This window comes from Lutzomyia longipalpis, chromosome 1, assembly GCF_024334085.1.
Source record: "Lutzomyia longipalpis isolate SR_M1_2022 chromosome 1, ASM2433408v1".
In the NCBI taxonomy this organism is placed as follows: domain Eukaryota; kingdom Metazoa; phylum Arthropoda; class Insecta; order Diptera; family Psychodidae; genus Lutzomyia; species Lutzomyia longipalpis.
The window spans coordinates 30,313,336-30,334,776 of NC_074707.1; the positions used below are offsets into that span (position 1 = coordinate 30,313,336).

The following is a 21,441-nucleotide window of genomic DNA, read 5'->3' on the forward strand; positions in this document are numbered from 1 at the left end:
TTGTACCGTTCTCCGATTTTCGCAGTGAAAAACTTTAAAAATCGAGCAGGAAAAATATCTGAGAAATAGAAAATGCATAAAACAGGTTCTAATAAAATCAATTCAAAATTTTCTGATGATAAAACACCAGCGCAAATGTTTCATGCATTAAAACAAACAAGAAACACAATAGTGACGTCATTTTTTAAAAAATCTTTTGTAACCTCACTCTCACTTAATAGAAAAAAACGATTTTTTGATTTTTTTCCAAAGTTTTATTTAAAAATACAGAAATTGTATAAATATGTTACACTACATTTTTTTCTTAGACGACAATATATGTATGTAATATAAAGATAGCTTAAAAATTTTTGTGTTCTATTCGGTCATTTTTTTATATAAGTGGAAATACCTTTTATGTTGTGCGCGAACATAACAGTTTTCTAATCATACTCCCACATCATTGTTCCTCCTTAATTGTTATTCTCACCGTTTTACTTATTTTTATCCTTTTCTTTTCCTTTTTCTTCTTTTATTAAATACTCATGTTCTCTACACACTATAAATAAAGAATTTTTAAATCCATTTTTTCTCTCTTCATTAATATTACTTTTTGCATGTACGTTAGTAATGTCTTTTTTTTCTTTTATTTATTCATTTCTCTTTCGTTTGTTTGTTTTTTTTTTCTTTAAATAGGAATTTTGGCTACTAGTCCAGCTAAGCTCACAATTTATAATCCTTCATCTCGGTTTTTATTCTTGGTCCAGAAAATCTTTCTTTCTCTGTCAATTTTATGATCGCTATTTTGTCTTAAATTTATTTAAAAAAAAATGGAAAGATATTATATTTATCGGATTAATTATTTTATAAATAAAATCTAAATAAATATTTTTACGATGCGATTTTTTTATATAGAAAATAAAATAATACATTAAAGAATTATGCTGTTTTTTGTTCAACTATTTCGAATGATTCTTTTTTTTCATGTTATATAAATAAATGACAAAATATTAAACATAAAAAATATAATATTTACATTGTTGTATTAGACATGAGCGAGGGAATTAATTAAAATTTTAATTCTCTCCACTAAAATTGGTTTGTATTTGTTCTAAAATATTTTCTTTTTCTACTTATTTATTCATTCCGTGGGTTGAAAATAACAAGAAGTCTTGCAAAGAACATCTTGCAGTCTTTTATTTTATTAATCCAACATTATGAATAAACAAGCATTGACTTTTGGCACTATTGATTTAAAAACAAAAAGAGATTTAAAAAAAACATGGATTTTAAAGACAAAATTTTGTTGAAATTAAATTAAATTGAAGCTTAGATGAATCCTAATAACATAAATTTATCCATTTCTCGTTTCATTTCTTTTGTGCTTTTTACTTCGATTTGAAGTCTAATTTTATTTTTTTTTAGTTAATTTTTTTCCCTTTTGCAGCATATACAGTTATGGACATAAAAAGAGAGATTTACTTAAGAAATTTATCACAAAAAAGTATTTTTGGTAAATTCTCTTTTACTGGGATTACCTTACAATAATGGTCGAAAAAATAAACTGTTTTTTGTGAAATGAAATGATTCATTTTACTAGAAGTTTGTACTTTACTGTCTTAGCAGTTTCTGCCTGAAATTAACTTTTTTTTAATGAAAAAAAAATGTTGAAAAAGTTGGATCTCCATTTTTATGTCCATCACTGTACTGAATGAAGATTTTATTAATTTTGCTGCAAAAAATGCATTTTGTCGCCTTCTTTTTATCCGATAAACTCCTCCACGTGCTACCTTTCTTCCTATTTATGTAGGTACCGTCCATACATGATGTATAGTAAAAATTTATAATATGAAAAAAATTAAAGATTTCAAATGCACACGAAACACTATCAAGCACAATATACTTATTAAATATGTCTCATGAAATACATAAGAGAAATCTTTTCTTCTTTTATAGTCCACTTTTTCTTTAATGGCAATTGATTAATTTTTTTTGATACGGGTTCTTTTTTTTTCATCTTATGCGGGGGTGGAATAAAAATTTTGATATTTAAGATCTTTCATGTTTCCTTCTAAAAAAAAATACACGATATTTAATTGCACATTTCAATGATTTTTTATCCTCTTTTTTGTATGTATATAAATGTATAAATATTTTTTTCTTTTTTTTTATTTATCTCCCTATGTACAAAATTTAATCACATTACTTCGTCATGTTTTATCTTTTCAATTTTTTTTCATTTGTTTGAATTTGTGATAAAATTCTTTGATCAATAAGTAAATATTAAAAATATTTCTCCTCTGTTTTTTAATTTTTTTTTAATTATCTTTTTTTCTCTCTTTTTAGATTTATGTTTTCATTTTTTTTTGTTCTTAAGGCCCTATTCGCAAATTTCTTTAAATATTCATTACTAAAATATTTTTTTCTTCACTCTATATAATAATCTGTTAATATATACTTTGTTCTATATAATGTTTTAAAAGTTTGCTGTATAGTGTCAATTTTTTCGGCATATATTATCATTTTTTTTTTTCATGAAACATATTTAAACCCCAATTTATTTTTTTTTATTCATTGTTATGCGATTTGTTTGTTTTTTTTTTAATCTTCCATATGCAGAGTAAAAAGACCCAGTTTCGTTACAAAAATTGTTTTTTTTTTTCTCTTATTTTCTTTTCAAAGGCACTAGACTTTTGGAAAAGAAAAATGTTTGTTTTTTTTATTATTGTAACTTAAATCTTTGTGTTGTTTTCTTGAATCTACTTATATATCTTTTTATTTAATTTTCACTTTTTTTCCATTATATTCAGTCTATAAATTTAGCGCTGAGATTCCGTCTTCATTACGTCACTTTCTACTTTTTTTTTAGTTTTCTCTATTAAATAATGCGTGTTTTTTCTTTAAATTTCTTTTTACTTTGCAGTATCTTCGCTTCTTTGTTTTTTTACATTATTTTTATTTTTCCTTTTCGTCTCCTCTATCAAATCTTATTCTCAAAGTTATATTACGTTACATATTTTTCGTGTTAATAATTGTAAGTTTTATTCATGTATGTATGTATATATTTTCTTTTTTTTATTTTCTTCTTAAAAGTGTATATATAATATATATATAATTATACTTGTAATAAAATATTACCTTTTTTTCTCTTCTTTCTAAAACTAATGCTCTCATGTAAAATGTTGATGCCTTTTTAAAGTTGCTTCCATATACTTTCTCTAAATATCTTTATGGACCCCTTTTTCGAAAAAAAAAAATTTAATGTTTGGATAGATTTAGCGGGACATCTGTAAAACAAACAAAAAAAAGTAAAATTAAATTTTTTTTATTAACCATCAAGACAGAAACATTCGATTAAATCAGCTTTTGACCCAATTGACATGAAAGGGTTAGATTTTCTTTTTTGAGGGCTGATGAAATTAAATGTTTTTATTTTTCTTGGGGTTTTTCTTAACCATGGTTTTCAAGTGTTGGTCACATTTAAAGACTTATTATTGAAAAGTAGAAAATAACTTTCCGCCATCTTAGATGCGACGCCATCTTGAGATTTTCCTCAAAACACAAACTTAGGTTTTTCTCAGGATCTACTGGATGGATTTTGATGGGGTAAAAAGCAAATGAAAGAGGAAATACCAATGCAGATTTTGATGTACCAGAATTTTGAATTTCCATTCTGGGGCTGAGAAAAGTGGAAAAACGTCAAAAATATCTGAACAAAAGTAACATTTATCCACTTTTCTCAGCCCCAGAATGGAAATTGAAAATTCTGGTACATCAAAATCTGCATTGGTATTTCCTCTTTCATTTGCTTTTTACTCCATCAAAATCCATCCAGTAGATCCTGAGAAAAACCTACCTTTGTGTTTTAGGGTAGTTCTGTGGAAAAGTCGGAAAATCACAAGATGGCGTCGCACCTAAGATGGCGGAAAGTGATTATCTTACACTTCAATAATTAGGCTACAAATGTGACCAACATCTGAAAACCAAGTTTAAGGAAAACCCCAAAAATTTCAACATTAAAAATGTGTTAATTCTAACAATTTTCCCAAGAGACCCCCCTTAAAAAATTAAAAAGAAGTTTTTTTTTTACAAACCTGAACTTGGCTCATCTTTGATCCTATCGAGTACAGTGGAATTATCAGTTGTCCCGAGTCCGTGATTGTGTGGCACAGAGCCCCAGGGCGTTGTAGATGCGGCCGATGGGGAGGTCGCGGACGGTGCCGATGGCCCGAGACCGGCTGCATCGTAGGGGAGCAGACTAGCTGATGGGAGACGCGATGCACTGGGAAGCGGGGGAAAGTGCAGCCACGATTGCTGCCGATACATCGCAGAAGCTGCCGCAGCTGGGTACATTGGACTGAAGAACGGTGGCGTGGGCAGGAAGGCAGCAAGTCCAGGCGGTGGCTGTGCATGCAGTGGTGAACCACTATGCGTTGGTGGATACATTAAATACGGAGGTGGACGGATCATAGCTGCAAATGCCATATCAATACCCGACAGGAGGTGGTGGGAGTTTGCTTTTGAGAATGCCGCCAAATACTCCAATTCCTGATTTGAGAACTTCATCCTCTCAGCCCTTTCGGTGTCTGGCGGTGTTGCATCACGCTTTATATGATGCTCCTTCGACAAATACTCATCCTTCATCATCCTCACATCCTCCTCACCAACAAGACGATCTGACTCCTCATTGTACTTTCGTCCATCAGACTTTGTTGTGTCCCGTGACAGTGATGACGTCCTCTTTCCACTACTACTGCTGCTACTGCTGCTACCCATGTAACCACCACCACCACTAGTGGAGGACGTTTCATGGGCATGTGGAGACGCAACTGGGGATCTGTGGAGCTTACTGGTGGTGGATTGCGCAGTCTTTTTGTGCAATGAGTTCTGTGCATCCGCCGTCGATGGTGATCGACAGGGGGACGTGGAACGCAGTCGATTGTTGCTGTATGCCGACACCGGGGCACCATAGGGGTGGTTTGTGGAATACGGTACCTTCGCCCCAAAGTGCTGCGGTGAAACAGGTGGATGATGATACGATCCAGTCACTGATGAATTCGGAATGGGGGAATACCGTGAGAATGGGGATGAAGATGATGGAGAATTATTGTTGGCACGATTGTGTTGTGGTGAACCGGAGACGTAGCTACTTGATGATCTATACCGGCTGTTGTACGTCTCCGACGATGGCGACGATGTGCCACCCGATGGTGAACCGCGTGCAGTCAAATATGGATGATACGCCGTCGTGGAACCACCGGTGCCACCACCACCACCCGCCGTCCCGGAATAGTGGAGCCCCGTGTAGTGTGACTTGTAGCGCGACAGTGAGTGCTGTTGCTCAGGACTCGGACTAAGGTCCGGTGATCGCATGAGGTTGTAGCTGTGCGACGGTGAACCCACATTTGGTGATGGGCTACTATTTTGTCGCTGACCCGCCGTGGCCCCTGTGGGCTTTGGGGACCAATTGCTATTCCCATACGGTGGAGATTGTTTCTTCTTCGGCGGCAATCTACTCTGCATGTCACATGGGCTCGTTGGTGAGACTGTGGATTCGTGCTCCTTGGCATGACTAGTGGAAGGATTCTTATCATTTGTTGTTGTCTTGCTGTTGTTGTGACTGAGTAACGAAATAATACTATAGCTACTTATTGGCTTTGAGACTGCAGCAGACTGCCCACTCGACGACGATGTCACAGCCACTGCGTCGTGGGATGTGGGTGGTGGTGCTGCCTCGTGACCACTTCCATTCGGCATGACAGTTTTACTGATCACCGTGGCACTTGCACTTGGTGCATTTGTGCCACTTTGGAAAGATGGTGCCGCTGTAGCAACACTCCTTGTGGAGCTCACCACGACGGTATTTGTGGAATTCTTGGCACGATGGCGCTTCATTGATTGCGATGATGTATCATCGAGGGATACCCTCTCAAATTCTCTGAGTATTCTCTTTCGCGGTGATACGTGCTGCTGATGATGGGCATTATCCACTTTTGGTGACGACGACGCCGAAAAGTGATGATTCGCCACGAGAGCCGGGGTCTTTGTCAACAAAATCAGTCCTGTGGGGAGTCTGTCCATCAATTTTTGCACAATTGTGCTCAGTGGAATTTTATTTTTCAGTATTTTCACAGTCTTCATTGTTTTCACTGTGTGCACCGCATCATCATCATCCATTTTCTTATTGTCAACAACACCACCTTCACCAGCGGCCTCCGCATCCGCCATCTCACACTCACCCTCACCCTCACCATCCTCCTCCTCCTCCTTAACTTCCACCTTGGGTGCAGCACTCGGTGCAACTGACGCCAGTGACGGTGCAGCAGCATCGGTACAGTCTTTATCATTAATTGTCACATCAGACTTTGTTGGTGAAGAAACACCATTGTGGCAACGGGAGAAGATTATCTTGTTTAGGGCCGTTGCAACATCATATGGCCGACGCTTCTTCACCTTTGCAAGGCGCCTTCCCTCCTTGGACAGATGCAAACTCGCAGGACGGATGTACAGCATCGACATTTCCTGGGAAATATTCCGACGCGGAGTCAATTGTTTCCAGCAATGATCTCTCTGCCATGGTGACGATTGTATTGAGCTGTTATCGTCTGAGACTGCAAAGGTGTAAAAAGAAGGGATTTTCTTTTATCTTTCCTTTTTTTACTCTATTATTGCTCAAATTCTATTGATTTTGTTTTCAAATTGACCAGCGCCAGGAAGAAGAAATTTTCAAACAATTGAAACATTTTAATAGTTTATCTTGATTAAAATATATTGCTTGTTGTTAGAGAGAAGAATGGTCTAAATCGGAGATTTTTTAATCAACTTTCATTCGCCAAGTTCTGCTAAAAAAAGAGAACTCATGTTCAAAAACACGAATGGTTTTGTTTGTAAAGAAAAAATGTTTTGTTTGCAAAAAAATTCATGAAGCTTCGCAGTATAGACATATGCTGCAGTCTAACTGCAGCAAATGTATACTCAGAATATTTTTTTTTAAGTTTCTTTCTCAATATAGAGACATAAAATGATTCTATATGGATAGTAAAGGTGCCGACAAGCAATAAATTTAAAAATGCAGTATCCTAATTCGAGTTAGGTTTATAATACTTGGACAAGGCTATTAGTTCTTTTTTAAGAACAATGGGAACAATTTGAACTTAAATGTTTGTTGTAAGATTTTTACAGATTGAGTTTTTAAATCGTTCCATTGTCGATCTATAAAAGAAAAACAAAAAATGAGTTGTTCCAGTCTTATAACTGACAAACTGTAAGGAAAGAAAAGATTTGAATCAGAATCTACCCCCAATAATACAATTTAAAGTATTTTAGTAATAAAGAGAAAATTAATCTTCTCTCGTTAACTTAATAATAAGTTCCCATACATAGATTGAGGGTCTAATTTGAACCATTCTTCTCTAAATAATAGAAAATAAATGATTTTTTTATATCGTTTCAATATAACTACATTTTAAAACAAAATTACTCTTTATTATCTCTCAATCGAAAATTCTGCTTATTTTTGACAGGATGTTCCCTTTTTTCATGCGAGCTTCTGCCACTGTTATTTATTTTATAAAGAAATATGCAGAGTTGACTACTCAAATTTCACTTCCAAAGTTATCTTGGGCATAGGCAAATTCATATAATATAAACTTCCATCTTGCTAAGCCACGTGTTTTGTATATTGGAAGTCGTGAACAATGATACTCATCTAAAGCTCAGAAATTCATTCAATAAAAAATTAAACAGAATAGCAATTTGGAATGTAGAGTGATAAGAAAGAAATTTAAAAAAAAAGAAAATATTTCCGTACAAAAAAATTTCAATGTAAATGCATAAAAAAATGGATATTTTCTGCATTGCAAAAGGTACAACCAAGATGTTAATCACTTTCCATTGCAACATATATTATGCTATATACAAGAGCATACAAACAAATTGGTGAAGCAATCTGAGAGAAGAAGAGAGAATATAAAGTTTATGATAGTCCGTGCCATGATTATGATATGGTATGCTCTCCAGTCAGATATCATAATTACTCCTCGCACACATATACATATAGGTATGTATTCATATGGATATGAAGTGAAGAGAAAAAAAATAATCAAGAAGTAGCGGAGAGAGCTGAACTTGAGGTAGTCTTGAATGGGGCACGCGACCTGAGCTAATTGCAATGCAATGCAATTGTGAAAATAACTAACCCTTTGGCTGGAATAGATTGCGCATTGTATTATGTATATGTATGTGCACATGGTACTTACAGCTTAGCGATGTGGAGCTCTCATTTTTGTTGCAATTGCTGTAGTTGTTGGTGAAGGGAGGTGCTGTCGGTGGCCAGAAAGTTTTCCTCGGCACCGCAACCCATGCCGTCCGTCCATTCTCATTCTCTCGTGCACTCGCCAACTCCAGTATGAATTTTCCATCTGAAAGAGAGACATCACGCAACATCCATCAATCATGTGCCACCACACTTGGTGCCTCCACCACACACTGATCTGTGGACAATTTTCCCCCCTCGCATCCTAGAAATTGAGGGGGGGGGGAGGAGTAGCAGGAAGTTTTAACACCTCCGCGCGTAGCAGAGGTGTCCTCACGCAGGAACAGCTAACCGCATACTTTTCATTCATACAACATACATTACAACATAGATGTATGTATGTGGACACTATGACTGTGGATGGATAGGAAGAGAGCACCGTGATACAAGAAAATCCTCCTTCCTACATACTTATATGTATCTATCTCTCCTCTCCACTCCATAATACCCATTGCGCGCCGTATACACACTCCAACTCCAAATCAGAGAGTTTTACATATATTCAGAGCATGACTAACTGGAATAACTGACTTTCTCTGTGGCTGCCGCTGCTAATGTTGCTGCTGCTGCCTGTCGATGATGGAGTGTGTTCTACGAAGCAAGACAATGTGTTGTTAACGTAGCGCAGTGCTCTCTTCAATTGTCTTGTGCAATTGTTGTATTATAATTTTTCTTCGTCTTTTTTTCCACTATTCCCCTCCTCCCGCAGAAGAGGAAGATTTCTTAATCAAAACTCTCCCGTCTCTCTTACTCTCACCACCCCTCCCACTCGTTGGATTGTCTTTCCAACCAAATAAAGCACACACACATCGCGCGCGCTCTTGAGCCGTTTAACTTTAGGAGTATGAAACGAAAATTTTTACATTTTTTTCCTTCTTCATCATCATTCTTATTTTACTGAAAAGAATAATCAAAATTCTTTAAAGAATCATTTTTTTTTGCTGCATTTTGCTTCATATCCACACCTCATAGAGAGAATTTCTTTGCACTTCTCTGGAGCCTCTGGGAGCTCTGACTGAAGAATTATGAGGAGACAGGTTCTAATGTTGCGCCTATTCTCAATGTGCTACTATTCAGAAGGGGACAAGGGGGGAGAGACTCACATTGTCCGCGAGCAACTCGTTCTGTAATTGATTTCTATGAGGGGGCGTCGGAAGCTATATTAGATCAATTTTCATTGTATGCCCAACACATTCTGTCTGTTTTTCTCTCACACAAAGCTCTCTTATAGGCACTCTGCTTAACTGCAAATTCATCCCTCGTGTATTTGCACAAAAGATATCTCTTTTTGAATAAACATACCTTCTCAAAAAATTATTTTAATCATAAATTTGAGAAGGTACCTATGTTTATAATTTTCTCATACATAATTTAATAATTTTTTCAAGACAATAAATTAAAACAAAACACTTATATCGCACGGCAAAATGATAAATGTTTTTGTATAACAAAATATATGCCATTCTATAAAAGTTTCCGCAAAGGAAGTAGAATTAAAGGTTTTTTTTAACCTCAATATACCTGAAAAGAAATCTCAATTGGACTCTTAATAAATCCATCAAAACTACAAGGAAGGAATAAAGATATTTGTAGGTAATTAAAAGAATTTCAATACAAAATTTTAAACGCAGAATTTAAATTTTTTATCTAGACAGCAATCATTACTGAATAATTTTCCTGATAAAGAGATATTTTTTTCTTATAATGGTCGGTTGATCTATGGACTAGGCAAGCCTTTGTAAAAGAAGTACAGTCGTGATCGTGCAGTAGGACCGTCGTCAAAAAAAGTTCTCCGCGGTAAAACGGCTGCAGAATGAGGAATTTCGCCTTCGCAGTGGGACAATTAGTACTATTGGAAAGGTAGGATACCAATTGTCCTACTACGAAGGCAAAATTCCTCATTTTGAAGCCGTTTTACCGCGGAGAAGTTTTTTTGACGACGGTCCTACTGCACGATCACGACTGTAATACAGGCTATGAAGAGGTCGACAGGTTGTTGATGATATTTTTTTTTAAATATTCCTTAGAATAAATTAGAAAATTTTCAATTGGACTTGAAAATTATCATTAAAATCCAGATCAAAACGTCGTCAGATAAAAAAAAATCTCTCTTAATTTCTACACCCTTTGACTACATCCAAATAAAAAAATGAATTGAATTCTCCAACAAAGAATTATAATAAGGAACTTAAAGCAAAAACTCACTGTAATTATTTTTCCAGATTAACGTATAGGCCTATACGTTCTTCATTTTATAATTCCATTTTATTTAACCAAAACTCAACCCTCATTGACACGAAAATTACGTGAACGAACCAAAAGGAGCATCTTATCCTCAAAAGTAAATAAATCTGTACGCATACACACCAAGGAGGGGCATCATCATCAAAGGAAGGGGATAAAAAATAAGGTGAGGAGGAAGGTGCGGGAGAAGAAAATGAACTCACCCTTGAAGAATTGCAATCGCCCTCCTGTTGATGTTTTACTATTGCATCCGGAAGCACCATTCTGTGTGGCACCACCACCATTTACACTTACACTCATGCCATTTCTTATAGTATCGCTCTCCTCCGTCATCTTTGTACATTTTGTTGAAGTTTTATTATTGGTGAAATTGATTTTGATTTGATTCTCTGTCGTTTGCCGCAATTGCATCTCAATTCTCATGACATTTGTGCCGCGACGATGATGTTGTAATTGTGGAAATTCAACATCTTCGCTGCTGCATTGGCCCCATTCTCTCCTTGTGCACCGCGATGTACAACAAAAAAATATATATTCTTCTTTTTTTATTAATTGAGGCTTCTGACGTGCCTTTTATCTCTCTCTCTTGCACTGCTTCCTCACTGCGCGCTGCAGAAAGTCGATGACGGACACTTAATGGTCTCGCCCTTTTTAGCACACCGACTGTGCTGCAGGAGGTGCAGAAACGAAGACACCCGTGCTACTCAAATCACTGCCACAGATCCTGCCTGGGCAAAATGGGGAATCCAAGTAGCTCGGCTACTTTGCTTTTCGGTGTGTCCGGATGAAATTCAATGGCCGCGGAAGTATCTCCTTGCCTCTCTCAGTTTAGCATCCCAATTGGATTACGGGGTGGGATGTCTTCGAGTTGGAAAGCAAAACACCAACACACACACTCAAGGAAAATTTCAAAGTGTTTCACACTCGGGGGCCTTTTCCTGCCACACTTTTCTCACGGCACACACACACACACGCAGATGGGGGGCCACTGAATTTGTTTAAATGAAAATTCACAGGAGCATTGCCACGGAAGAAAGAGAGTTCCAGCAAAATTTAAGTCGTCGTATTTTCCACCAATTATTTGCTTGTCTCCGTGTCTTTTTCTCTTCGCCGTCCACCTGCTTGTGTTTTACATTTGTGCGTCGCGTACAAAAACCCCGAGGACGGCTCAACACGCACCGCGACCATCTAAAATTTATCACCACTCACACCGCACAGCATCAAGGATGGGTTGTAGGATAATTTGTGCAGGATTTCTGCAGCTACCGCACACAAAATTCAATAATCTCAGAGGAATCCCCTCATCACAAATCAATCCCCCATGTCACTAATGTCACACATTCGCCGTCTCTTGTCAATTTTTTTCACAGAAATACCGGTTTTTTACCTTTTAATGTCCTCTCAACCCCACAGAAATCCCTCATTATCCCTTATTTATTGTACAAAAATCACCCCAAATGCTAATTATTAATGAAAATGCGGAATTTTACTTGAATTTCCGTGCAAGCTACCATGTCAAACAGTCGGCGAAGTATGGCGAAATCTCACCATTTCGTGGGAAAAGCCAAAGATAATGTTGGTCGTTATGTTAGTCGGTATTCCATAGTAAAAACAAAGAGAAAAACAATCCCATTGCGTTGTTAGTTGATTTATCAGTTTATTTTCAAGATATGAGATTTTATATTAAAATTTTAAATTTCACTTAATTATGAAGTTTTCGTATAAATTATTGGGGAAAAGGTTATAATTTTGGAAAACCTATTTTTGAAAAACAAAATATACTTTTTAAGCTTAGCTGTAATACTTCTTAAACGAATATTCATTCCCTAAAAATTATGGTGTATTATTACCATTTATTGAATAGAGAGAAATATGAATTTGATTTAAAAATCTAAAAAATAGTTCACAGCGGCCATCTTGAATTTAGAAAAAATCACCAAACCTGTATTTTACCTTCAAAATACCCAAAGCCTAGAATTTAAATGAACAATTTTCTATTATTTTTTACTATTTTTATAGCCACATTTACTCAATTTGATGCCTCCAAATTGTGCTCATACAATATTTGAATGAGATTGGTGTAAATATATTTTCCCATGACTTCAATTGTACGGCATCGGCATGCATGTGGAATACCAACTAATCGCGCCTGCCTTTTGGCCGGCGTGGGAAATTTTCGGCCGGCGTGGGAAAATGGGAAAAGGCTTTCGGAAAAAATCATCAATTTATCAATATCAATTGTTTATTCATTATCCACATGTCTCACACCTCTCAATGCAACAATTGCACCTCCCTTGCGATGATCAAGAGGTGAGGTGCGTGGGAAAAAAATAAAGTAACGCGCTGCTGTGGCAAATAAGAACTCCATTACAAACTAAAAAAAACTTCCCAATCCCGCGTCGCATCAATTCTGGGCGTCTCTGAACTTCATCATCAAATCAAAGCGCCTATTGGTGCGGACTCCCTTCAAAATTGCAGCATTCCTCTGAGAGGTCCCGGATTTTGTACCCGTCTTATGCATCGAGCGCCACTTCTGCTGCCGCTCCTCAATTTTATTCAGCGGCCGTGAAATTCCCACGTGTGTGGCCGCATTCTCACCCTCGGCGCTCTGTGAAGCAGCAGCAAAAATGTTCGTTTCTACATTTTCTGCAGCTGAAACTGGAAGGATGTTTGCACCTAAAAAAAATATAATAAAAGTTTATTTTTTATTTTTTTTATCAAGAAAATTATTTAAAAAAATTACCTTTGGGATTTATTGTCGTGGATTCGTCATTCTTGGATGTTGATACCTGGGGAGGATGGGGAGTTGTTGAAGCCTTTCCGGAAGCATTCAAGAGATTCTTTGCTCGCTCCTCCTTCCTATTCTTGTAATCAACCAAATTCTCCATTTTCTTGAATGAAGCTGCATGAATTGCTTGGAAGTTGGGAACTTTTCCAAGAGAAAAATCGAAATTCTTCTTTGTTGGAGTCTTCACACCTGTGCCATGTTTTGGTGCATTCCTCCCTGTCTCGACATTGGACATTGACCGCTTGCTCCTCTTAGCTAATTTCTTCTCTTGGGCTTTAGCTGCCACATAGGCATCCCTCTCCTGCCTGATCTCATCAATGAGTGGGCGCATGCTATTGTCAATTTCATCGACAGTGATCTCCATATTGGCAGGACTATGGAAAGTCACATGATTGATCTTCCTGCTGGATTCAACGTCATTCGTAGATAGGGATCGCTTGCGAATGGATTTGAGCGGAGACAGGAACTTGTTGTCCTGCAGAATAGAACTCTTCAGAGCACTGGAAGCTACCAAGGGTGCAAAATTGACCATCTTTCCCGCAGTACTCTCAAGATTGAGCTTCGTTGGAGTCTTCTTGGGGGTCTTTGGGAATACTTTCTTGGGGGTCTTATCCGCCTCAGCATCTGCATCAATCTTCACCTTTGGCAGATTCTTGGAGAGAGTCTCTGCTGGTTCTGGTGAGAAAGTTTCATTCAATTTGCGATCAACCTGCTCTTCAGTCGGCATTGGAGTATCAGGAATAACAATGATACTCATCCTCTTGCTATCCTGCTCCTTGGCACTGTGATCCGACACATCCGAAATATTAACAATCACACAAGACTCATCAGAGAGTTTGTCATCTGCCTCCATTGCATCTGCAACTTCCTTCAGTGAAGACGATTGAACATCCATTGGGCAATCTTTCTCCTTTTCTGGAGAAGCCTTTCCAGGATCATTTGAAGCTTCCTTTTCTGCGGTTAAAGTTCCATCTTCCGGTTTATCCACGATGGATTCCAAGCTCTTTGAAAAGGTATCAATGAGATTCTTGCCCTTTTCAACGTCCTCAGGGAAGAGATTTTTCGATGCAGTCGACTCCTCTTGAGCTACTACCTCCTCCACCGCTAATTCTTTCAAAGTTGAGCGTGAGCGAGATTTGCGTGCTGATCTTGGAGTTGTGGGAGCAACGGTATCTTCCATCTGCAATGTACTCTTTCCCGCTGATTTTGCAGGAGTCTTCTTCGGAGTTTTCTTTGGAGTACTCTTTGCTGGAGTCTTCATAGTTGGGCTCTCCTTTAGAGCCTTTTTAGGAGTCTTCCTGGGTGTTCCCTTTTTCGGGGTCTTGGCAGTTGTTTTTTCACCCAAAGCTGCTGCGTTTTCTTTCCCCTCTTGCATCATCAAGGACTTGGCTAGCCTTGTTGAGCGACGCGGTCTTGGTGTATCTATTAGATTCTCCTTATTTCCCACGGAATCCTCCATCGTTTGGATTTATTCTGTGAAAAAGAACAAAACAACTCTAGAACCGTTTTCAAGCGTTCCCTCCCCGGCAATACAAACCTCTTCGAATTTCCTCAAAAGAACAAATTGTAAATAAAGTTCCACAATCAGGATACGTTTAGGAATGAATAAACTTCACTAATTTCCTTTTTATTTGTGTATAATATTACTGCTTTTTGCAAAATTTCCAAAAATTTGCCAAGCAAAAGTTAATTGAAAATTTAAACAACGATAAAACGGACTTCTATGTCAATTTCGCTTTTTCCACTAACCAATCACTCTTGGGAATTCGTATAGATTTCCAACGGAGAATTCCACATTCTTCACAAAAAAAAATTTTCTCTCAAAAAATTTAAGTTATTTAGAATAAAATTTAATTGTTTAATAATAAAGATAATTTCAGCAATTTATTATACTGAAAGAAAGTAATCAAAAAGACGAATTTTTATTAACTTTATTGAAATCAATGAAATACTCCAGTGGAATTTCCTCTGATATGGAATGGATATCTCGTCTACATTAGTTATCGACAAAGATTTTTATTGAAGTGCTGTGTTTTTTCATTTTATTTTGCTAAAAAAAAGGTTAAAAACTATTAAATATTCTAAAAAAATGGAAGAGAATGATGACCAAAGCAACCATGAAAAATATAACACAAATGCCGGTAAGTGAAAAGTTACATTTGACGTGAGAAAGCGTGGTTCCGGCATGAAAAGTAAGCTCTTAGGAATTTTCTTAATTTTTAAGTTCTTACCAAAACATTGGCAATGTCTGCTGGCAAGATAAGGAAGCACGAATCTCTCTTTGATATGCACATAAAATACAAAGCAGATGGATTTATCACCAAGTTCCGGGAAGCTTGGTCAAAAAATGTGTCTTTTTGTGATCCTGGAAGTGGAATTAATCTCCGGGATTACCCATTCAAGCTGTGTACTCTTCAGGATTTTATCTGCAACGAGGGAGACATTGGGAATCTGATGGATGAGATTGTGCGGGAAGTTGAGTGGAAGCGCTTGCATACGGACTTTTTGGAATTCCACCAATCCCCGGATCTTAGTTCTGTGATTTCTCATTACCTTGGAGAATTCTACAAGTACCTCAGAGAGGAAGTAATGGTGTGGATGGAACGCTTAACGGGAGAGAAGCTCACCCATGTCTCGGCATCGTGCTCGCTGTACAATACCGGAGATCGTCTATTGATTCACAATGATTGTGTTTCAGACAGGAGGATTGCCTATGTTTTCTATCTCTCGCCATGGGATGGAGTAAAGGCGTGGAATGAATCAATGGGTGGTGCACTTGAACTCTTCAAGGAGGACAAAGAGAACTTCCCGCAGTTTCCTGCTGTAGAGAAAATCCCACCTCGCAACAATCAATTTGTCTTTTTCCACGTTAACTCCAAATCTTGGCATCAAGTGGGAGAAGTTCTGTCCTTTGATTATCCACGTGTGACAATCAATGGGTGGTTCCATGGTCCCGGAAAGAAGCATCCGATCGTGAAGAGTTCATCAAATTGGGACGAAGGGATACAGAATACACCAATTAGTCGACGTTTTGCACTGAGCGACTGGATTAGCCAGGAATACTTGGTGGCGAACACTAAAAAGGATATTCAAACCCACATTGAACAGAACTCTCAAATATCTCTGCACAAATTCATCAAACCAGAAAAGCTGGCAGCACTCGTAGAGGAGCTAAAGAAAGATTCTTCTCACCTCGTTTGGGAAAAAACTTCCTCAGCTTGCGAGAGAAACTGCGAAAGCCTAAATATTGAATCCCTCATCGCAGTTCCTGGAATCATGGGAGATTTAGTTCAATTCCTCCTTTCGGCGGGATTCTTTCATCTTCTCCACGAATACACGGAACTCGATGTGTCTGGTTCAAATGCTAAATCCCCAAAATGCTTCGTCGAGATTCAACGATGGAAATCAGAATGCTACACGATGCTCGTTAATTCTTCCACAGCTTCCGAGGAAGGGGCAAATGAGTCTGGAATTCTTGATGCTATTCTGTATTTAAATGAATTTTCCGATGCTGGAACATACATCTACGTTGCTCACAGCAGAGATACCAATGCCATTGAGAATGACAGCGACATGAGTGATGAGGATGAAGGGGATGCAGATGATGATGGTCCACTCATAATAAAACCAAAGAGTGGAGCTCTCAATTTAGTCTATCGCTTGTCTGATATGACACGATTTGGTGCCTATGTTAGCAAACATCTCAAAATGGGAGATGAATATGTTTATGTTGTAGTTTGTAGCTACAAAGAATAAAAAAATGCATTATAATGTTCTTAAAAGTTCTTTTGATTTTTTTTTCCAACGAGTACATAAAATATTTTGAATTTTCTTTTAATTTTCTCCGCATTTTTTTCTTTCAGATAAATACCAAATTTATGCTTCAATTGTATTCATCATCGTGATCATTGGCATCGGGGTTCCAATGTGGTGGAAAACTACAGAAGTATATCGCGTAACTCTTCCATATGAAAGCATCAATGAGCTCAGTGAGACACCAATCATCTCTGCATCCTCCGTCTACATCTACACCGCTGATCCTTCCAGGGCGAATCTTCTAGTCAAAGAGCTCAGCGAGATCTTTAAAACTTGTAAGATTGCTTCCAAATCTTCCTTGGGAATTTTAATGAAATTATCAACATGTTCCAGCCCTTTTGGATGTTTCCTTCAAAACGGTGGCCCTGGCTGAAAGTGAGACAGCTGGAGTGAAAACTCCTGCAAGTCTTGAGAGCAAAATTCTGCAGAAATATTCAATTAATCCGGGTGATTTTCTCTTTGTTGAATGGTCTAACTTGAACAAGGGCGAATCCATAGTAGTCACAACTGATAGAACTGCCTTCTTGGCTCCTGGAACCTCTTCCATTAAGATTGGGCATGTGCTCAAGACGTGGATATTTCAGGAGTTCAAAATCCTCAGTATTCTCAACAGTAGAAACAATTCACAAGCCATGAGGCACAAAACAGCTGCCCCTCAGTCGCACTACGATATCCTCATCACAGTCATGAATCCTCGCCCAGATCTTCAGGATGTTAAATGGAATGTCCGCTACACTGCAGAAAGTAAGATAGTTTTTTTTTAATTAAAATTCGATCTTCTCCTAATTCAATGATATTGTTCGGCAGCTTTTATTGCTCCATTCTTGAATGAAATTAGTATGCTGTCGAATTTCACATTGAAGACTCAGTGGAAGTATCAAGTGCCATTCCAATATTCAACAAAGCAAATTCCCGACAAGACCAAGCTGAAGAGACATTTTGCCCTCGATGAGGATTCCCTCCCGCACATTGTGACGTCAGTTGAGAAGAATATTGGGCATGAGATCTCAAATAATCCCTGCTTGCAGCTCGTTGTCTACGTACCGCCGTGCATTAAGGCCCCCGTTTATATTTACAACAAAAAAGGCGAAAGGGCCACCCTCAACAAAATCGATGCATTTGTTTCCCCCAAATGGGGCGGAATAGTCATTGCAAATCCCCCGGAAGTTGTTTGTGAAAAATACATGGAAGATCAACTGAAAGTGGATGTCCCAATAAATTCAAATGAGATCTCACTTACACTGCTGTACATGCTGCGGAAGCTGATGGAGATTGAAATTGATGTGAGTACCTAAATAATTATTTTTCTTTTTCCCATTAAAAAAATATTTATGAAATTTTTTAGTTTTTCAAAATCTAGTTTGTAGATCGAATTTTGTATTAATATTTTGTTAATTTTTCCTGAAAATTATTCATAAAGAAGTTCGTTTTTGAAAAGTTGAAATTCCAAAGCTCTAAACAGTCTGAATAAGATAATGGCCCCAAGAGATAATTATTGGGTAATAGCTTCCAGCAATTGTTGCCCACATTGCCTATTAAATGAAGATCAAGACGGAATTTTGATTTTGGGAGAAAATGAGAACGACCATTTGGATGAAAGTTGGAGTTCCTTAAATTCATCAAGTTCAAACTCGAACACAACGTTACAAACCGTAACAATGGAATCTGAGGACGAATCAGAGGATGAGTCAGAGGAAGCATCATTTTATGGATTTCCCGAGGATGACAATGAAGATTTCATTTTTTATGGACCTATGGATCCTAATGATTGTGAAAGTTTTGATGCAGATATGCTGGAATCAATGAGCTACCAATTTTCATTTGACTCCCCTGAATATGGAGAACCGTTTTACGGTTTTGAGAATGAATCCTTTTCATAAATATTGTTAATTTTCTCTTAATTATTTTCTTCCAAAGCAAAAAATATCAAAATTTGACTTATTAATGATTCTTTGGAAGGGCAAAATCGCCATATTTTGAAGAAAAATTGTTTAATTTCATAAATAAAAAAAATCTGAAAAAGACTTTAAAGGAATTTACTTATTATTCTTCATATTTTCTTTTTAACTTTTTAACTGTTTTATTAAAATATTTTTAATGGTATCAAAATTTTAGATTTATTTTAATATTTTTTGAACTTGTTTATTGTTTTTAACTGTGACCCCTTTTTTCAGATTCCCATAAACGAGGCAACGATGTCAGAAATAACAAGTATTTCTCCACGTAAATGGGAAATTGATGTTTACCTGAGAAATAGTGCAATACACCTGATTCAATCATCTATTGTCACGCTCAGTTCACTAACAAAATTGCTAAAGGACATCAACTACATCGTTATAAATGATGAAGTGGGCCAGGCTGTTGAGGATTCACATAGAAATATTATTCAAGCATTGATTGCTCTCAAGCAAAATGATTTAAACTTGGCAGTGAGCTTAGCAAAGAAAGCCCATCTAGCGTCTGAAGCTGCATTTTTCGATCCTAGTCTATTGGCTCTACTCTACTTTCCAGATGAGCAAAAGTAAGAAATCTAGGTGGTCAAGTTTGTATTTTTTAAATCTTTATTTATTTATTTTTCCAGATATGCAATCTACATTCCACTCTTTCTACCAGTTATGATACCAGTATTGATGTCCATGAATGCCATTAGAAAGTCGTGGAGCAAGAAAAAGGAAGATCAGAGTGAAAAACCAAAGACTGAATGAAGGCAGTTTGTAACACAAAGAAATGAAATTAAAAGAGAAAATTTAAAAAGTAAGTTCTAATCACAAAACATTTCTTTATTATTTTGAAACAGTGACAGATCTTTATTTCGACTAAAACACTATAATATGTATAAGGAAACCCACAATAGAACTATTTTATTTATCTGGGTTCATGTAACCAGATTCGTTGCTGTGTTGTTACTATACAGAAAATCTCAATCCTTTCTGGATTTATTCAGCTGCAGCTGGACGATTTATTCCTGGTGGTCGATAGCTTCCGATACGTCTAAAAAATTTGTTTTCTTTCATAATTATTTGTACATTTTGCACAAAGGAAATTCCATTTTATTACACTCGATTGGCAGCAGGTATTGCCCAACTAAGGAGAGCTCCGCGTTTCGGTAAAACTCGTGTGAAATAAAATTTGTTAATATTTGGAGTTTCGTCAGATGCTTCTAAACCTTCTCGATTCAGCATAAAATCTACAAAAGCATAATAATTTATTTTATAATTCACATCATAATAAGATAAAATGAATAGGTAGGTAAGTACTCTTGAATTTATTTGATCTCTTGCCCAAGGAATCAGAACCAAGTTCTGAATATCCTGCTGCTGGAGTTCGATAAAAATCTATGAAAAAGTTTTTAAATTATTGTAAAACATTTCTTTTTTTTTGTTAAATACATACAAGTCACTTTAGCTAATCCACCACCATCCTCTTCACCGATTTCGTTGAATTCATCATTTTTTCCCCTCAAGAAATCTATTATGTTATTAAAAGATTGTAAAGGGAAGTTATATCGCACAATGTTAAATGAACACAGATAAATCACACACAACCTTTGTATAAATTGAAACCATCCACATTAATTGCATATCCAAGAACAGTATGTGGGAAATAACACAGCAATGAACCGAAGAAAATAACTAAAATATATCCTTTCAATAAACCCATCTTGGCTCCTATCCTTCACAAAGGATAAAGATAACTAAGTCTTCTCGCGAATGCAAGTGGCTTTTTATACCCATACAAAAAGTCCTTTAAGGAAAGGAACTGACAGTGAATAATGCATCCCACACACTTTCTTTTCAGCAAAATTTAAAGAAAACCCACAATATCCTGTCATTTGCAGAAAGCGAGCGAATATAAGGATCATGAGTACTTATATAAAGTTTTAGCGTACAAAATGTTGCGTAATGAAACGACTTAAAGAAGTCTTGTCATCTTCAGGACACACAGTGAAGACAATAAGGTTTGATATACTCAGAAATAAATAGGATTCATCACCTTGTCATAGTTTTGTACCATCAAATGCAATAATGTAGGTCCCCTCCCTAGAATTGTAGGTAGTCGTAAGCAGGTTCTGATATTGTCTATAATGACTTCTAAGAATTTAATCCCTTAATATGAAAAACCCCTACTCAAAAACCACTCATCTGATAAGCCGATTACCTAGAAAACTCCAAGTTTGAACTTTTCCAAGCATTCAGGTATAAGAAAACCTAGTACATTTCTATTGATAGCTGGTTTCTGATCTTCCGTAGGGTTTTAAAAGGAATTTAAGACGTAATGCCTTAATTCTGGATACAAAGCC

The 21,441-nt window shown here is 36.8% G+C and overlaps 4 protein-coding genes across 6 annotated transcripts; 1 reads left to right on the forward strand and 3 right to left on the reverse strand.

Moving 5' to 3' along the window:
- Nucleotides 1-231: 231 nt before the first annotated feature.
- On the reverse strand, nucleotides 232-12,057 carry LOC129797862 (protein hairless). Its single transcript, XM_055840725.1, has 4 exons — nucleotides 10,741-12,057; nucleotides 8,238-8,399; nucleotides 4,074-6,590; nucleotides 232-3,266 (listed from the first exon to the last, which is right to left on the reverse strand). The coding sequence occupies exons 1-4, from the start codon at nucleotides 10,958-10,960 to the stop codon at nucleotides 3,238-3,240; spliced, it is 2,928 nt and encodes a 975-aa protein (XP_055696700.1). The 5' UTR covers nucleotides 10,961-12,057; the 3' UTR covers nucleotides 232-3,237.
- A 704-nt stretch (nucleotides 12,058-12,761) lies between these two features.
- On the reverse strand, nucleotides 12,762-15,055 carry LOC129785834 (nucleolar protein dao-5). The gene is made up of 3 exons (XM_055820474.1): nucleotides 14,863-15,055; nucleotides 13,281-14,798; nucleotides 12,762-13,213 (listed from the first exon to the last, which is right to left on the reverse strand). Exons 2-3 carry the CDS (start codon nucleotides 14,782-14,784, stop codon nucleotides 12,942-12,944), a joined length of 1,776 nt encoding a protein of 591 aa, XP_055676449.1. The 5' UTR covers nucleotides 14,785-14,798; nucleotides 14,863-15,055; the 3' UTR covers nucleotides 12,762-12,941.
- A 75-nt stretch (nucleotides 15,056-15,130) lies between these two features.
- LOC129785840 (prolyl 3-hydroxylase sudestada1-like) lies at nucleotides 15,131-19,895 on the forward strand. 2 transcript variants are annotated; one of them, XM_055820482.1, is made up of 6 exons: nucleotides 15,131-15,466; nucleotides 17,189-17,416; nucleotides 17,475-17,885; nucleotides 17,949-18,424; nucleotides 19,316-19,662; nucleotides 19,723-19,895. In XM_055820482.1, the coding sequence occupies exons 1-6, from the start codon at nucleotides 15,415-15,417 to the stop codon at nucleotides 19,844-19,846; spliced, it is 1,638 nt and encodes a 545-aa protein (XP_055676457.1). In that variant the 5' UTR covers nucleotides 15,131-15,414; the 3' UTR covers nucleotides 19,847-19,895. The 2 variants fall into 2 exon arrangements, with proteins under 2 accessions (XP_055676457.1, XP_055676459.1); XM_055820484.1 differs by lacking the exons at nucleotides 17,189-17,416; nucleotides 17,475-17,885; nucleotides 17,949-18,424; nucleotides 19,316-19,662; nucleotides 19,723-19,895 and adding an exon at nucleotides 15,550-17,107 and having other exon boundaries at nucleotides 15,169-15,466.
- Nucleotide 19,896: 1 nt separating this feature from the next.
- On the reverse strand, nucleotides 19,897-21,149 carry LOC129785911 (uncharacterized). 2 transcript variants are annotated; one of them, XM_055820580.1, is made up of 5 exons: nucleotides 20,687-21,149; nucleotides 20,535-20,609; nucleotides 20,399-20,458; nucleotides 20,199-20,328; nucleotides 19,897-20,132 (listed from the first exon to the last, which is right to left on the reverse strand). In XM_055820580.1, the coding sequence occupies exons 1-5, from the start codon at nucleotides 20,799-20,801 to the stop codon at nucleotides 20,078-20,080; spliced, it is 435 nt and encodes a 144-aa protein (XP_055676555.1). In that variant the 5' UTR covers nucleotides 20,802-21,149; the 3' UTR covers nucleotides 19,897-20,077. The 2 variants fall into 2 exon arrangements, with proteins under 2 accessions (XP_055676555.1, XP_055676554.1); XM_055820579.1 differs by having other exon boundaries at nucleotides 20,399-20,476.
- Between the last annotated feature and the right edge of the window lie 292 nt (nucleotides 21,150-21,441).

Bases quoted from the DNA above. Each gene is read 5' to 3' on its own strand.
- LOC129797862 (XM_055840725.1), bottom strand. From the start codon at position 10,960: ATGAGAATTGAGATGCAATTGCGGCAAACGACAGAGAATCAAATCAAA. The intron at 8,400-10,740 runs GTGAGTTCATTT...TCTCTCTTTCAG, and splicing joins GCGATTGCAATTCTTCAAGG to ATGGAAAATTCATACTGGAG. The intron at 6,591-8,237 runs GTAAGTACCATG...ACACCTTTGCAG, and splicing joins GAGCTCCACATCGCTAAGCT to TCTCAGACGATAACAGCTCA.
- LOC129785911 (XM_055820579.1), bottom strand. From the start codon at position 20,801: ATGGGTTTATTGAAAGGATATATTTTAGTTATTTTCTTCGGTTCATTG. The intron at 20,329-20,398 runs GTACTTACCTAC...ATGCTTTTGTAG, and splicing joins GAGATCAAATAAATTCAAGA to ATTTTATGCTGAATCGAGAA. The intron at 20,133-20,198 runs GTAATAAAATGG...CAAATTTTTTAG, and splicing joins ATACCTGCTGCCAATCGAGT to ACGTATCGGAAGCTATCGAC.
- LOC129785834 (XM_055820474.1), bottom strand. From the start codon at position 14,784: ATGGAGGATTCCGTGGGAAATAAGGAGAATCTAATAGATACACCAAGA. The intron at 13,214-13,280 runs GTAATTTTTTTA...TATTTTTTTTAG, and splicing joins CACGACAATAAATCCCAAAG to GTGCAAACATCCTTCCAGTT.
- LOC129785840 (XM_055820482.1), top strand. From the start codon at position 15,415: ATGGAAGAGAATGATGACCAAAGCAACCATGAAAAATATAACACAAAT. The intron at 15,467-17,188 runs GTAAGTGAAAAG...TTTTTCTTTCAG, and splicing joins AAAATATAACACAAATGCCG to ATAAATACCAAATTTATGCT. The intron at 17,417-17,474 runs GTAAGATTGCTT...AACATGTTCCAG, and splicing joins CAGCGAGATCTTTAAAACTT to CCCTTTTGGATGTTTCCTTC.